General features: G+C 34.4%; 1 protein-coding gene across 3 annotated transcripts in view; it reads right to left on the bottom strand.

Annotated features, from left to right (window-relative positions):
• Nucleotides 1–3,435: 3,435 nt before the first annotated feature.
• The window catches only part of LOC111053493 (arginine-glutamic acid dipeptide repeats protein), a 49,679-nt gene continuing 35,288 nt past the window's right edge, over nt 3,436–17,826 (bottom strand). The window contains exons 18-23 of one of the 3 annotated variants that reach the window (XM_039430422.1): nt 17,399–17,548; nt 13,791–13,921; nt 11,106–11,483; nt 9,728–9,964; nt 8,351–8,438; nt 3,436–6,121 (exon numbers count right to left, since the gene is read on the bottom strand). In XM_039430422.1, the coding sequence (XP_039286356.1) occupies nt 9,792–9,964; nt 11,106–11,483; nt 13,791–13,921; nt 17,399–17,548 (832 nt within the window). In that variant the 3' untranslated portion in view covers nt 3,436–6,121; nt 8,351–8,438; nt 9,728–9,791. The remainder of the gene's footprint in view (nt 6,122–8,350; nt 8,439–9,727; nt 9,965–11,105; nt 11,484–13,790; nt 13,922–17,398; nt 17,549–17,826) is intronic. The other 2 variants (XM_039430438.1, XM_039430431.1) reach the window with 2 other exon arrangements.

The raw sequence follows: 17,826 nt of genomic DNA, 5'->3' as shown, positions 1-17,826 counted from the left end.
CATCATCTTTGGAATGCACTTTTCGTCTCATATTATAGCACAACACTTGTTAGGTCAACCTCTATCCATAGCCCGCATATCAACCAAATTTGGGAGATTTGCATTTTTCATGAAATCCTTATCATGATTTTTTGCAAAAATGGTCAAAAATTGAAAACGCTCTAAGTTTCGCCGGACCCGGCTGCAATTAGCATTCAGAACACACGACAGACGGCGAAGCTGCCGTCCGGCGTTTTTGCCGGAAATCACCATTTTTAAAATCTTAACTTCCAAATTGTTTTGGAATCGAAAGTATTATTTATTGGAGGGGGACAATATATTTTCACATTCTCACTAGATTTTGAAATTTTATCAGAAGTATTTCACAAGACATGCAACTTTGAATATAGAAATTGGTCATTTTCTGTGTATTGGAATATGGGCTTAAGTACCGTACACTCAACAATAAATTTTCCATTTTTCGACCGAATTTGACTTATTAGGCATGATTTTGAACCGTCGTGACGAACCGAGAAGGATGAAGTGTAGTACGATGAAATCTGAGCATTGTGTCGAAAGTTATGTGTTTGAAATTTTGATCCTTGAGGTGTCCTTAAGCGCGCCTCTCCACTAGGAAATACTGAAATGAAGTGTATCTTACTGGTAATTCTAATAGAACATAATCTCAAGAACTTATGTCGTTGTGCAAAATATCAATGTGAGGACAATGTAGTTGGTGATGATGCTTGAAGCTGAAAATTAGGTCTTTTTCATAATACAAGGAGAATTGTTGTCAGGTGTACCTAGAATATGAGATAGATCGCTATACCTGAACATCGATGTATCGATACCCATCCCTACTTACAACCCTACCCTTGTAACCTACCCTTGTAACCCTACCCTACCCATTTGTAACGTTACAAATGTTAATAAATAAAGAAGTGGCATGGGTGGGGACAGCGCCGTCCGGCGTTTTCGCCGTGTCGTGTGTTCATCTCCATATAGTACAATGCCCTGCTACTGCTTTCCGGCGGCAAAACCGGACGGCGAAGTAGAGAATACCCGGCGATATCGCCGGATCAATTTCTCGCCGGGCCGGCGTTTTCGCCGTCGCCGGAGTCGTGTGTTCTGCCCCATGCCTTCCTGTGTACTTCTTGCAACCGGACGGCGAAGCTTCGTCCGGCGAAAACGCCGGACGGCGATGTCGCCGGATCGTGTGTCCCTGCAATCAATAGTTCATTTACGCGCCGCGAACATGAGCAATTCAATTTTAATCAGCTGATGCCCAAGCTTTTTATATCTGTATCTTACCGTTTCTGTAAAAATAAAGATATAATCAGCTGATTAAAAGTGAATTGCTCATGTTTGCGGCGCGTATATCTGTACGCACCTTTATAGTGCATAAAAATTGCATTCAATTAGGCATGCAATTAATAGTCCACACAGCAGCTGATTTTTTACAAAGTACATTGAGATATTGAATTGCATGCAATTTATAATCCACTCGACAGCTGATATATGATGAATAATTCTATAGTCTGATTTTTACGGTAAAAATGGCGTTAGAAGGAGACTCCTTTTCCTTTTGTATTATCCTTAAAATGCAAAATTTCAAAAAACCTTATATATACGTTGACGCGAAATTCAAAAAGGAACATACCTGTCAAATTTCATGAAAATCTATTGCCGCGTTTTGCTGTAAATGCGCAACATATAAACATAAAGAGAAATGCAAAACCGTCGACTTGAATCTTAGACCTCACTTCGATCGGTCAATAAAGACAACTTGACAATTATTTATGTTTCTATTGTATCTGTACATTAGATACATACATTGATTTTTCTATAAAATCCGTCAACCCCTTTTATAGGTAGTGGATGAACTCGCATATTTCAGACACTGTGCTCACAATGACCTTAGGACCTGTTCCATAGATTGAATTTTTTTTTAAATGAAGCAAAATTCCAGTTTAGACTTTATTATCTTTCGTATGTTTTACAATAACTAAATAACTCTTTGAACCAATCGACTTCAAATAAGCACACATTCTTGGAGCCATTCGACAGATCTGGTTGGCTCGGTGACTCGTTGGAGTAAGTGATAACGCTCCGGTCTAACAATCAAGAGAACCCGATAGTTCAATAGTTTATATAGGAACAACTGACTTGAATTAATCATACCTGTTATGACTAGACGTGGGCTATTTGCTATATGTAATACCATAGAGAAACAATAGCGTAAGTAGATATCCCATGGTATAGGGCGTTTATGTCGCAACTTTTACTGTTATCTCAAGCCGATTACTATCGATTTTTATTGTTTTAACCGGGTAAAAGTGTATGAACGGCACCCAATATGAGAGACTACCAGCGTCATAAGCATCAAGGGAAAGAACTACGAGGACTATCAGCTTGAGATAACAGTAAAAGTTGCGACATAAACGCCCTATACCATGGGATATCTACTTACGCTATTGTTCCTCTATGGTAATACATTCACCCGTCTACGAGGAAATTCTTCCTGCATTATTACCAGCTTTCCTCGTAGATATATTACCAAGGAAACAAACAGTCAACTTTGTATCTTATTTTTCAGGAGGAAAATCGAATCATCATTCAGAAAAACACTTTTGGCTGAGAATGGGGACAAATGTCTGCAGAATAAGATAGATCAAAGCGCTAAAGATCAAATAGATTAGAAAGCTGTGGAGGTCTTTGAATAAATGCAAAATTATTCTAAACATCATCTTTGGAATGCACTTTTCGTCTCATATTATAGCACAACACTTGTTAGGTCAACCTCTATCCATAGCCCGCATATCAACCAAATTTGGGAGATTTGCATTTTTCATGAAATCCATTTCATGAATTTTTGCAAAAATGGTCAAAAATTGAAATCGCTCAAACTCTCAGGAATGATAGATAGTACTTGACGAGAGGAACAATAATATGTCATCACATTGGCGAAATGTGATATGTCTTTATATAAAGTAAAATAGTCTTTAATAAAAACCCAAAAAAAGATATGAAAATTAACACATTTTTATACTGTCAAAACAGGACTTATTATTTTTTTACAGGATTTTTTATTTGGCTCGCCGATTTCCACATGGTACGGAGTTCGAAAAATACTACTTTAAAAACCCTATAATTTTGCAATACATGTATTGTTGAATCAAATCAAGATTGTTGACAATATGAAATAATATTTCAAGTCTCGTAAACTAGGACACCACGGGTATCCGTGTCTCATAGCAGAAATTCGTGCCCGATTCATAAAATAATGCTAACAAACAAGTTTCATTTTATGTGTTAGAACTTGCTGAAACTAGATCGCTACTCAAGTTTTTTTTATGTTGCCAATTTTTTATTCACCCATTCTCCCACACCCAGTATATATTATGGTCTTTAGAAATGTAATTAATAATATCTTTCAAGAATTAAGAATAGAAGAAATCATTTTTTAAACCCTTTAATCACAAATTAAAGAGAATACATGAAACAGAACACTTTGTAAATTATATAGTCAAATATTTGAAAGTTACACAAATGATAAGATGAAACACACATAACCTGAAAATACAAAATAACTTGCTTTTCAATGTAATAAAAAAATACATTGTATTTTTCAAATATAAAAGCAGCTAAAAATATAATATAAAAAGCCACTTAATTTCACATAGCAATAAACAATATAGATAATTTTCTAATAACCAATTTATTTCACAATACCTAGAGGAAGATTATTATTTTTTATCAAATTGTTTCTATGTACATAAATGAATAAATAATATTTTATTTAACTATGAATACTAGGTTCACATCACAACAATATATAAAATACTACAATTTTTTTTTATTAATATATCTATAAAACACTCCAACTAGTTCTAAAGAGAGCAAAAACTTGATTATAATGTTATATTGATGTAATTTTTGCATTAGAGAATCGAAAACTTTATTTCAATCCATTAAAAAAAGGGTGGTCAATACTCATGAGATGTTGATCAATGAATAAATAAATTCATCAAACGACATTCAATTCCTTGAAATGAAAAATATATATATTTCCTTCATTGCTCAAGAAGTTGAGTTACCATTCTGACAGGTAATCAATCATTCACTATCATTTTCAATAAGGATTAAATACAAATTCTTCTAGTATACAAAAAGCAGTAATAAATGCGGCAAAGCTTTGAATTATATTTTGAAATAATATTTTTATACAGATAATAATGGTAAGGCGAGACGAGACGTTTATTTTTTATTAAAAAAGTAAAATGGAATATTGTAACGTATTTATAAATTAGTTGTAGGAAGACGTTGAATATAAAAAAATGGTACCAGGAGGCGTATGGAAGAGTCGCTTCTACATACTGGATATTAAGCTCCTAAATACATAATATGCTGGGTTGCTTCAAGCAACATCAATGATGTTAATCTGCGATTAGCAAAAAGCCAAAGAAATCGCTGATTGATAGTTGATCCTGGTTGGTAAAATCAAGCATTTGGAAAACAGAGGAAGAAGAAATTCGGTGAAAAGTGAATCATTATTTGTCTTATCAATTAACATATTTTGTAAAAAAAAAAACCATTCGCCTAGTAATTTTGGCAAAAGTATTCAACTCAAATACACTTTTTTCAGTGGCAGAGTATTATTATAAAATACCAGTTCAATAAGATTCATTGATACGCCTCTTATGTCATCATAAACTATTTTATAGTCACCGTACCACAAAAATTGGTGGTTCAATTAACTCAATCAATGACGAAAAGCATCAGAATTAAAAAAAAAAACAAGTAGTAGTTTCCTACTAATTAGAAGCGTCAACACTTAATTCTTTACAAACTATCACTTCAAGAACCAGTATTGGGTAGACTACTGTTCACGACTTGCTGTATTCAACAAGCATCTAGAACACTCAATAATAAATTGTAGTAAGAACCCGAAATGTTCTAAAAAACGGAAAAAAACTATAAAATATTTGAATCGAGAAAGTAGAACTACTTTCAGTCCCGTAAAACAATACGAAATGCTTTCAAAGAGAAAATATAATTTTCCTGTAATACATTCATACTAAGTTTTTAATAGAAATATTTGAGGTTATCTATTGTCTTTGTAAAAATAAATAAATGTTTAAAAGGAAGTGATTAAGTATTTGAATAATATTATCGGAAGCAGATTAAAAGAAGTTTCAAAGTAGACAATAGATAACTATTTCCAGTTTATAAATATTTACTGTTTACTATAGAAATATCTATTGAGGTAGTGGGTAACTTCGCGAAACATTTATCAATAATATCAAACTCACTCAGGACGAATCAGTACAATACAAAACAATGATATTCAACTATATTCTTGAAGCTCCTTATAATCTTGCCTTCGTATCCCACCTCATCTTAATATAACTTATAGGAATAGTTTAATTAACAAAATTATTGTTGTTCGAAATTATTAATACAAATAGAGATATTCCTAATACTTGGTGAGCTATTTGCTCTATTTATAGTTTATTATTTATAATCGTGTTATCTTCATTTGATCCTTTTAGCAAGTGTACTGAAATATATAAGTACCTTTCTGTATTATTCTTTAAACGTAGTAAGTTATAGCAAACTAGTAGACAGAGTAAAAATCATTCAAAGTAAGTTGTTCACTATCAAATAAGCAATAACTGCTTCTTCAACATGGAAGTATGCTTATCTATAATATAATGTATTATAATTACATAATCGTTTTACTACTCATGTTAATGTGCTATATATAAATATTACCATGAACACAATACCTCTATTCCCAGTCTAAATGGAAATAAAGTGAACGTAATATCGTGTTAATTGATATTCATCTCTTATTTACATAAACAGATTTGGTCCACATACACACACAATCATTAAGAATATCTGAATGTTCTGAGCACTTGTGATGCTTTGAAAGCGTAACACCTGTGGGGATCATACCACGCAGATAAACCTATTATGTTCACTTGACTGATGAGAATGTTCACAGGTTTGCTTCACTAAAGTTGAATCATAGTGACTTCTTCATCGAGACAGCCCCCATTGAATCTTTCCACGAATAGTTCTATGATAATCCATTATTTTGTTCGTGAGTCTTTTCACGAAAATAGTCTCAATATATCTGAAAACGAATTGCAGAGTATTAATGAAAAATACACAATACTACTAACATCACGTTGAACGTTCATTTTTTAATGAAATATTATTTTGTGAATTGGTGATCTGGTCGCGGATTTAATTATTAAATGTAATTGATAAAGCGAGAAGATCTCCAATGTACAAAGATGAAACGTGTGTTTTATCACGTTTCGTAAAGACAATAATATTATGGTTTTTAGCTCCATGCTATACAAAGAAGTGAGTTGACTTTTGGTCTGTGAATCAAGGCTGCTAATGTTTTCACATAGATTTTGAATTTTTCTTTCAATGCCCGTATTCCTTGAACCGTTTGTGAAGTTAGTTGTTGAGTTAAGGCATTGGTTACCTGAAGGATTCTGTCTTGAGAATTCAACTATAGGCTGTCGCAGTCCCGGGCAGTTTAAACCTACATAATTGTATTTTCAGGATTTGAATCTTGTAGGGAAAGCTGGCGTTTTTGATTCAATCAACTGGCAGAGTTTTTTTTTTATTTAAAATCGGGAGTGCTTTAACTGGACCTTGAGGAGCAGGCCAAGGGACTGTTTAAAGGTAAAGTAAGATAATAGTTAATTGTACACATTTTTTATTTTTTCAGAGCCATAATTCTAAATAATAATTTGTATTCTATCCCAAAACCCTGAACGACCAAAACTACTACATTTTTCTTCTTCTTCACACCGTTACAAATCGACTAACGATGGGATGTCTGCAGGATAATCAACGGAAGTCACATAGAACATCTCTAGTTTAAGGTGAAAAAACATGGAGTGTTTTCCTTTAAAACAACACCAAAATCAGCTCTGTACCTTTTTTAATAAGAAATATATGAATTTTCAAAGTTTGTAAAGTCCTTTTTGAAACACCCGGTATATGTACATAAATTTCAAACTATATTTCTAAAACTCTATTTGTCTTGAGTTCATTTTAATCTCACAAAATTTAGAATACAAGTAATCTAGCGTGCCAGACAGAAAAGTATTCTTCATGTTTAATTTGAATCGGCAAGCAACTGAGAAACGAACAAACAACAAGGCAAAGTTCATTATTTGGGATGTATTTGCTGAGTTGTAATGTAATTTAAAAACACTATTGAGAGTACCAAGAAGATTGGAATTTTTGGGACACACTTAACGAGTTTTAATGAGACTTCAAAAGAAATTCAAATGATTCGAATTTTTCAATTGAATTGAAAAGATAATGTCATTCGAGTTATTGCCCTTCAAAATGTTAAAAAAGGTATTAAAGTTTTGCAATCATATCTAGATATTATAAAAAAGAAAAATAAGTTCTATAGATACAATTTGAAGATCGGCACATAGCATAAACCTATAAAATAGTGTACATATTGGTTTTGGTGTATGCATTTCAAGGGAAACGGTTTGATCCGTGGTCGAACTAATAAGCTATCACTTGAATAAAGTGGTTGAAAGGAACTTACATAAAGCATTTTAGTCCAGTCACTATTATACATTGGTGCTTGCAATTTATATTGTAGTCCTGATTTTTTAATATATTATTTGGATACATGAGAGAAGTCCATGAACAATTTCTTCATGCAAAATTTCCTTGTGCTAGATACAGAGTCGCACAAAAACCTTGTACTTTCGGTTCATTTTCCAGTTTTTAGCTATCTCTGCCAAATCCAGTAATCGGACAGAAAAATTTGCTCTTGCTTTTTTTAGATGACAAGCTCTGAATAGAATGAGATCAATCGATCTGACTACTGGATTTGGAAAAATAGCTAAAAACTGGAAAATGAGGAGGAAATACGAGGTTTTTGTGTCATTCTGTGTCTAGCACAAGAAAATTTTGCATGAACTAATTGGTTCTGGACTTCTCTCATGTATCCAAATACTATATTAAAAAATCAGAACTACAATATAAATTGCAAGCACACCAACTTTTTCATGTCTATGTTGACTGGACTATTTTGAAATGCATGCGTCCCAATTTAGTTTATTCATTTCATTTATTCACAAAATCAAATCAATGATTGGGAGAGAATCTACAGGATTAAACCAAATTTGTATATTTTATACAGTCTAAATCTATATTGTACTGAACATTGTGAAACAGGTTTTTTCATAAGTATTGACGCATGATAAAATACATCTCAGTTGAGAGCTCCGTATAATCTGACGGATAGACAGCTTCACTGCCTACCCTCAGTTTTTTAGACGATTTAATAAATAATGTAGCATGTTTGACATACCTTTAAGGAGTAAATGCCAGTTCACTGCCTGGAATTACGAGCGGCTTCTTCTAGAGCACGAACCTTCAGCTCACGCTCCCTTTGTTGTCTGCAATCATTAATGCAAGGTAAGAAGCTCTGTTCACATGCAAATTCATATAATTTCTAGATTTTCCTTTTTAAAAGTATTTCAAGTGGAGAGGAACGTAAGTTTCAATCTGAAAGTAGGTACCTCTTAAGCTGAATTACCAAATATCTAATAATCATGTAATATCAGCCCTCGCTCGGTCGGGTTGAGTAGGAATAGAACTGATTAGAACCCATTAAAACAGATGAGAAGACTGTTTTCAATAATTTTTTCAATCATTCAGAATCACACAACTTCTAGGAAAGTACCACACACACCAAAGCCCAAAACGGTTCTAAATCTAATTTATAAAACAGTGTTTTTATTTAATTCGTGGAATTCACAAATCATAAAAATATGATTGGGAAGTTACCGAAACTATTCCATTCCCAAATTCTGATAACGAAAAAAGTAGGTAAATTCAAAAATTTTTTCCATAAAGTAGGTTATGTTTCTACTGTTCAAGTTAAAGTTCAATTTTTCATTCAAAATATTATGAGCTAGAAATTTTGAATTTAGAAGAATTGAAACACTAAATGATAGTTGAATATTACACTGCACATTGAATTAGTCAAGTTATTTTATGAAAATTTAAAGCCAAAAATACACACAACTTTTCTGTTTTCTATTTATGAGTTAAGTTTTAGGTTAGTTGAGTTTATAATTTTGAAATAATAGCGTGAAAAATGTCATCTCTATAACAATCTTCAGCATAATCTTATATCAATAGCCTTCTTATAATAGTCTACACTCTCATCTTCTTAAATGCCTATTTCCTATTTTGTGTTTATTCTTTTGTAGGAATAATGGTGGTATATATCATGATTGAATCTAAAAAGGGTTTTACAGTTCTCAACTATTGGTTGTGATCGTATCTGGTATAGTTTCCTCTTCCTCATACGAATTAGTTGAGCAAAAAGTGAAAAGCTGCTCTAGACTAGACTCACCTTTTTTGAAGCATTCGCTTCAAAAGTTGAGCAAATGCTCAAACAGTTTTTTTGATGAGCATGAGCAAAAGGTTTTGCTCACGTTTATTCATAGAGAATGAAGAAAATGCTCCATATTTTAGAAGTATAAGCAAATGCTCAACTTTATTCATATGGCCCATTCTTTCTGTCAATGACAAATGACTGTTCATTGAATTATAATTTGAAACTCTAAAATCCTGATCAATATGAGATAAATATATTATTATATGTATGTTTCGTATGACCATGTGACAATTAGCTATCCAATCACATTTGAACAAGAAGTGATGTTTGGTTAGTTACCTGATATATTCCTCGTGATGCGCCATGATGGAGGGATGCTGGGCGAAGCGATCACGCTCCATCATCATGTGACGCTGTAAAATGTGGTCGTGAGCCGCCAGCTGCTCGGCGTAGGAGGCGGCAGAGGCGGCGGCGTGCGGGTGGTGCAGACCCAAGGAGGCGGCAGCGTCACGCCCAGGGGCGGCGGGGGCAGTAGGCTGGGTCGCGGCCCTCCGTATGCGCCTCCACTGCCCGATGCTAGACAAACAATTTAATCTATCTCTTAAACTATTCAATCTATTTTTATTGTATTTCTCTTGATTGGGGGAGAGGGATTTTAGGAAACAATCAACAATAACATTGTCTGCTTCAATAGTTTTGAATAAGATGGAAACGTCTATACTTATTTACTCTAGATATAACCAAATCAAAAATCAAAATCTTTATTTTGCCAAAATACAAAAATAATAATACAAAATCACTTGAAATACTTCAAATCATTAATACGATAATAACTGAAATATTCAGTAGATACATAATCATCAAAATGAATAATAAATTTCGATTGAATAAATAAACCATCACAATTTTATCAATTCATCGTTTTTTGCATTCATTCGTTCAAGCATTCTCATCAATACGATTTTAAGAAAAAGAAGAGGCGAAACCTAAACTATTACTCTATGGAATCTAGTTCTAGATAGATGGACTCTGAAATTTCTGGGTAGATGATTTGATTTGAAATAAGATTAGATTATTTCAGTTATATTTACCACAATTTACTCAACGCCTACATTCATCATAGTGATTTTTTCATCAAATAATCCATTAAAATGTACATGAAAAATTATTTACGAACAATATTTACAATTTTACAGAACTCAACAGTTCAATGCATTTCATTTATTACAATGCCATTAAATTCACCTTATCTGCGTTATTCCAAAGATAAGAATGTGATTTTTGATCATATTAACGTCTTAATAATATTTTTGAAAATTACCTAATACGGTGAATCCTCAAAAAATAAAAATAAAAATCGATGAGGTAAATGAAAGAGTGAATGTGGAGCTGAAACTGTGAGTTAGTACTTCACGGAGAGCAAAGGAACTAAACGGAATTTATCTAGGAGATAAGAGCTTACATTTGGGTAGGGGGATTTTGTACGGCCACTGATAAGCTTATCCGGTCACTTTTTTACTGTGAGTGATATGCTTATCGCTAACATTTGAAGTGACCGGCACAGTGGAAATATAATTCACATGATTTCTGATTGGACAATTTCCACTCAGAACGGCCAAGCGAGTATGAATGGTCCCATTAGAACTAGTGTGGGAATAATACTCTCTCTTTCACTATCACTGACGTGTGGCAATGGGTGAAATGCGTTGATACTGACCTGGGAGCGGGAAGGCGGCGGCGGCCGGGTCATGCTGGTGCTGATGGGAGGGGGGCGGAGGGGGCCCAGGAGGCGGCGGCCCACCCCCCTGCTGCTGCTGCTGCTGCGAGGGGTGCAGGTGGAGGTGGGTGTGCGCATGCGTGTGCGAGTGTGCATGCGTGTGCGCGTGGTACTCGGGCGAGATGCCGGCCATCTGCAGTCGCACCATGGGGTCGGTGGCCAGGGCTAGCCGCTGCTGCTCCGCCTCCAGCTGTTGTGCTGCCGCCCCCGCACTGCCACCGCCCCCACCACTGCCGCCTCCGCCACTTCCACCCCCGCCTCCGCCGCCGCCCGACGACGGCCCACCCCCGACCGCTGAGCCCGCACCGCTCGGGATTCCTGATAACACACACGTTCATTATCAGGCACTCCTCAGACTTTTTGGCACAGACACTGCTCAGGCGTAAAAGAAACCATGTATATTGTTGTGTTTTCAAAAAACTTCCATTTAATAGGCTACAAAAAACCCAACGACAGCCACGTAACCAGGGATATAATTTTTATAATCTTCTGCCAAAAAATATTAAGGAGATAGAAAGGCCAGAGCTTTGAAGGACTATCTCCTGAACAGTCCGCTGTACTCTTTGAATGAATTCCCAGCGAAGCCTTTTTAAGAATAAGGAATTATTTATGACGTGCCCCTCGTCCTAGTGATGTAGGTGGCAATTTGAAATGAAATGAAAGTTTTTGTTGATGTGTTATGCTGGGTGACATTCACTTCATCAAGATCTCAGTTGATCTAGAATCAGCCCGGGTAGGCAACTTCAGTACGTCAGTTTCCTGTTGCTTTCAGAAAGTCCAGTCGATACAGAAACATATATTTAATTCTAAAAATATGAAAAATCTGAATAAAATCAGCATATTTTCATTTAAAAGCAAAAATCTAACCCCTAACAAACCTTATCCCAACCTAACCTTCAACTAACGTCTCTCTAATCCCCAACTATAGTCAATTCATAGAAAGAAGAGGCAAATATAACAATAAGTTTGCGCTTGTGTGAGTATAAACGTGATTACTCAGATCCACTTTTCATTTATTTACTTTATTTATTTATATTTTTAACAAAGAAGCACTGATTGGGAGAGAAAAACTAAGGATACTCCTTGTACTATTTCTCTCCCAATTTTTGATAACATTTTAAAAGTCCAAAATAGGGTTATGATTTCACTTTACTAAAATTTAGTCCATTTTCACTTAAAAACAACGAAAACTAAGATTTTTAAATATTGACGGTTGAAAACAGAATAAAAACCAAAATATCACACTCAAATCACTATTCATTGCTCGACAAGTAAATACCAGTTCACAATCCTTCATTTAAACTGACTCAGGTAATGAAATAATCAGTTCGGCTCAGTTTCAGTCGTTAGGCGACACTGAATCGTAGATTCACTATGGCACACGCATGTTTATCTACATTGTCTCTCGGCTCCCAAAACCGAGTCTAGTGAGCAACGGTGTAGCTGACTGTGTATCAGCCTGCAACGAAAACTTGATGCTGTGAAACTTGACGAACTGAATGGCTCAACTTCCAATTTGTTTCAGTATCTCAATAAATGATCAAAATAGGTACTTGGCGAACTGAGACCCTCCCATTATGTCGTTGTCTATTTGTGTTATGATGTGTTGTCTATGATCAGTTATTGGTGAAATACAGTAGTACGGTATTTGGCAGTAGAGATCATCCTTTAGTCAACTAGAGTTGTTGTTTATAAACGATAAATTAAATTATATTACTCAACAAAATCGTTACATTCGTCCCACAAGATAACAACCAAAAGCACCACAACCCACGACAGCAATCCCCGACTCTATATCATCAATATTTCTAACACAACATTAAAATCCACTAAACAATCATCATCCGAAAAAAACTCTACAACCAACTAATTCATAAATCATTAACTTCTATTTCAACGAACACTGAAAAATACTAACTTGGCATATAATAGTAACTGTGATGTAATGAGGGAAATAGTCTAACGTTGGAAAAAAGGATGGCATTTCTCCACTAGATTTAAAGAACACACCAGAGTGCCAGAGCCATCCACATTCCACTTTTATTCAACATATTATTGTTCAACACCATACACAGACACATGAAAATTTGCCATCTTTCAAAAGAAGAACGCAAATTCAGATACATTTTTTAAAATTTGATTAAATCTATACTATAATAAAGGAAAGAACTGGCTTATACACGTACGGGATAGGAAAATTATGTTTGACGCATCCTCACGTCTGAACTACTGGACTGATTAACTTGAAATTTGCAAATAGATTCTTAATTAACCGAGGATGGTAATAGGCCTATTCTCAATTCTTCAAGATTTCATTACGTCAAGTTTTAAAATAGACCCTTGCGGAGCACGGGTTTCCTGCTAGTCTACAATATTACAATGCATTGCAACCTCTGAGTCGCTACTACAACCTATCGCCTACTAGTCCTCTAATTTTAATTTATTCACAACACAAAAAAAAAATCTCGACACATCTATCTCCCACATTATTTTGTGCTAACTGACTGCTAAGTCAGTTCTCTCTGTTAAAATTTAATAGAGATGGAGATGGAGATATGGATATGGATTGATATTGAAAAAAGAGGGAGGTTATGAGATCAGTACATTACAGAAATAGTGACTCACCGAGTCGTTCCAATCGTTCTCTCTCGAGCTGTGTGAGTGCTGAGGCCTGGGCCGGACCACCTGGGGGGGCTCCCGGGTACAGGCCAAACTGATGGAGTCCCGGAGGTCCGCCAGGACCTAGTCCTTGATACCTACAAAAGCACAATCATTTCAATTAACAGTTCTTTCAATCAGCAAGAGCCAAACTGAATTTGTTACAAAACAAAATTTATTGATTTTTTTTAAACTAGGGTGGAATAGTTTTAGTTTTATCCTAAGTCATTGACCAGCGCTGCTGGATAGACTGTATCAAGGATTTATAAAACATGTCGCAAGGCACCAATTTCAGATTCCAACTTTCGCAGAAGATAGATCGTACTGGACAGCTAACATTGACAATATGACTTGTCCAGCCTATCCTGGTATTCAAGAAAAATCCCAGCAACTTTACATCAGTTTTAATGAATCAATAAGAGGAACAAGATTTGATAATATTTCTAAAATATCATAATTTAATGAGCTTGTTTATTAAAATAGTAATTACTTTTATTTTTTAATAATCAAGCTCTTATTAAAAAATAAAAAAATGAAACTCAATCATTTAAAAAAAATCTAAATCAAATTTCTTATTAAAAGAGTAAAAAATATTAAACAACATTTTTTTGTAAAAAAAATATTCTTTTAGCCAAATGTATTTCATTGTCACACATATTTGGTAAAGCCTTTTTTTAAATTAAATTTCTACTTTCCAAACTGTAGCTTTCATCTTTAATATTGGATGCAAAATTCTATTCGTACTACTACGCTATTGTAAGGAATATGCATATCAGTGCAGAGACCTTTGAAAGAAACAACACTTTTACAATAACTGTAACTGGAATAACTGGAAATTACCTGCATATCTGTAAACTTGAAATAGAATTCGATGATTGGATAAGAAGTAGTTTGTATTATTAAGGCTGTGCAAAGGCTAAAAATGAACTTTCTACTGGTGATATTTTTCAAAGTTTTTCGATTTGTTAAACATCAAGCTATCAAAATGAAAAAGTTTTCTCAGGAAAACATTTTTTTCCGATCATTACTTTTTGAGATATGAGCGCCTAAAGTTTACATTTTTGGGACAGAACATTTCAAGTTCGGTAAGAGATAAATCGATGAGATTTAGAAGATGGATTCTTCATGGTATTGTTGATCTAATAAAACGCAAATTCTCTGAAAATATCAATTTTTGAGAAAGTTATTCAATTTACCAGAAATGACCAAAAATAATTCAATTGAAATTTATTTTTAGTTGTCATTGTCATTTTAAGTAAATTGAATAACTTTCTCAAAAATTGATATTTTCAGAAAATTTTTGTTTTATTAGATCAACAATACCATGAAGAATCCATCTTCTAAATCTCATCGATTTATCTCTTACCGAACTTGAAATGTTCTGTCCCAAAAATTTAAACTTTAGGCACTTATATCTCAAAAAGTAATGATCGAAAAAAAATGTTTTCCTGAGAAAACTTTTTCATTTTGATAGCTTGATGATATACAAATCGATAAACTTTGAAAAATATCACCAGTAGAAAGCTCATTTTTAGCATTTGTACAGCCCAAAAAACAAAACAAATTAAGTCGGTATGTTAGTTTGATTTTGTTCTTAAAATTGGTTAGGAATTTTCTAATAATTTTAATGTTTATCTTTGGTTTATAGCTATTATTCAATTATTGGATTACTTACATTACTATCTTACACACAATAAGCTTCCATTCGGTTTGTGTGAGGTTATTTGAACCTTTGGATCCTTGAATACATTTCTATAATTTTCTTACATTTCATACAATTACATTACAGTATTTCTTCTTCTTTTTTATCCTCGCCACTTCCCGTTATGCGGGGTCGGCTTTACCAATCCTGAGGCGCCATTCCTTCCGATTATAGGCATCGTTTGTAGAAAGATCCAAATTTTTCATGTCCTTCTGGACATTAGTCATCCAGGCAGTTTTTGGCCTACCTCTTTTTCTTGTTTGTGTAGCCATGGAGAGGCACTTTTTCACCACGTGATCGTCGGGTCCTCGCATAACATGACCATACCATCTCAGCCTGGACTCTTCAAGTTTCTCAGCAATAGGCGCTATCTTATAACTGCCACGTACATGTTCATGTACATTACAGTATTTGATAATAAAAAATTAACATGCTTAGCTGATGCATAAGTTTTATTTTATGTGCATTTCAAGTATTATGTTAATAGTCTATTGAGAATTCCAGGTGTTAATATATTATATTTCTGTTAATAATTAAAACTGAATTATTGAAAATGTATGGATTGAATATCAAGAATTGACAATTTTCTTCTTCCAATGCAATAATAATTATTGCAAAAGAACATTATTAATTGGGAAAAAAGGAATTAAATATGCTAAGGTGAAAATAGGCTAATTATTTACATTCAGAGATTATGAAGATGAAAAAAGAAAACTTAGGAAACTATGAAGTTGAGAGGAATTTCAATCATGCAATTGGAGAAAAGAGAATGTGCTAAAATGAAGCTGTTGAGAGATTGGCATGCTTAGTATTTTATCCACACCTCATCAAGATGCAAGCACAGCGTTTCTCAACTATTATCCCACCAATAGTCTAATCATTACAATGCATATTGCTTGAATACTGAAGCATTCTTGATTAACAGGAAAAATAATAGAGATAGAGTGACTCATAGTCTGTATAATATAGGTATTCGAAAATAATCACCACTAATAATAATAAATAATTGTACTGTAAACTGTCAAATGAGGTAGCTTATATGGGTCTTCAACAATTGGAACAGTAGAAGAATGCTTACCGCTATCATTAAATATTCTATTAAAACAAATTTCATCATTTTTCAAAACAGCTTTCAACTGCACGTAGAGCAACATCCACTCAAATTCAATTTTTTAATACAAGTTTTTTTTTAATTCAAATGACCATGGTAGACATCAATTTAACCCCTTCACTATAGAACGAGATTGTTGGGCACACTGTGTGATTTGAAATAGTCTGCTGCTCGTAAAAATGTGTCCCAGTGGAAGGTCAAAACTATTTTTTCTTTCGAGGGTGATGCCTTCATGAGCATGTCTTGTGCGTGGATGATAAGAGATAAATGGACCTACAGTTCTAGGTGGGTTCCAAACCACCAGGAAGCGATTTTACAACTCATGAATCATATTCAGAAGAGTTGGCTCAAGCGGTCACCCTTCCAACGGGAGTAGCCTACCAGGCGCATGATTCTCTACTTTTTTAAGCTTATTAGCTCGACCACTGAGTTAAACCGCCCCCCTAGGAATCCATTTCATCTCTCTTTTTGCAGCGGAAGGTTTAGAGGGCTTAGAAAGGTTAGACGGCTTTAGAGAGGTTTCAAGATAAAAATAATATAGTTTGTTCCGGCCACTGTGTTAGCAATAAAGCAGGGTATTAATATTGGGTTTGGTGAAGGCATTTATACTATGTTAACTGAGTTTCAAAGGCATTTAGACTATGTATGTATTAATTGGATATGAAGGCATTTAGACAATGTATTAATTGGGTTTGAGAGCATTTAGACTATATGTATTAATTGGGTTTGAAGGCATTTAGACAATGTTAATCGGTCACTCACCTTCTATGCAAATCCAACCAATGGGGATCAAGCGGCCTGGGGCCGGCTGCCGCGTTTTTCATCAGTTCCTCTTTTAATCTGTCATTCAGTTCGCGTTCTCGCAGTTCTCTGATCTCTCTTTCGCGTTTTTCCAGATGTTCGAGCTCCAATCTGGTCACGTGAAATGAAAATACTACTTGAGCCCACAATCTACCACAACTTTTATCCAACACTCACATTTAAGCTTCCCAGAGAAACTGGATTTAAAACAGTAATCATTCAAAGAAGGGTTACTTATAATCCTTGATATAAAAGGAACAATCCCAATATTCAATGGTGGGGATTGTTAGGGCTATACCAGGATAAATTTTATTCGATAAACCATCAAGGGACCCCGGAATAAAATTATTAGGCCTTCGCTAGCTTCTAACAAACATTTGGCCGATTAG

Source organism: Nilaparvata lugens, chromosome 1 (assembly GCF_014356525.2).
Source record: "Nilaparvata lugens isolate BPH chromosome 1, ASM1435652v1, whole genome shotgun sequence".
Classification (NCBI taxonomy): Eukaryota; Metazoa; Arthropoda; class Insecta; order Hemiptera; family Delphacidae; genus Nilaparvata; species Nilaparvata lugens.
This window is presented reverse-complemented; position numbering and strand designations above follow the sequence as displayed.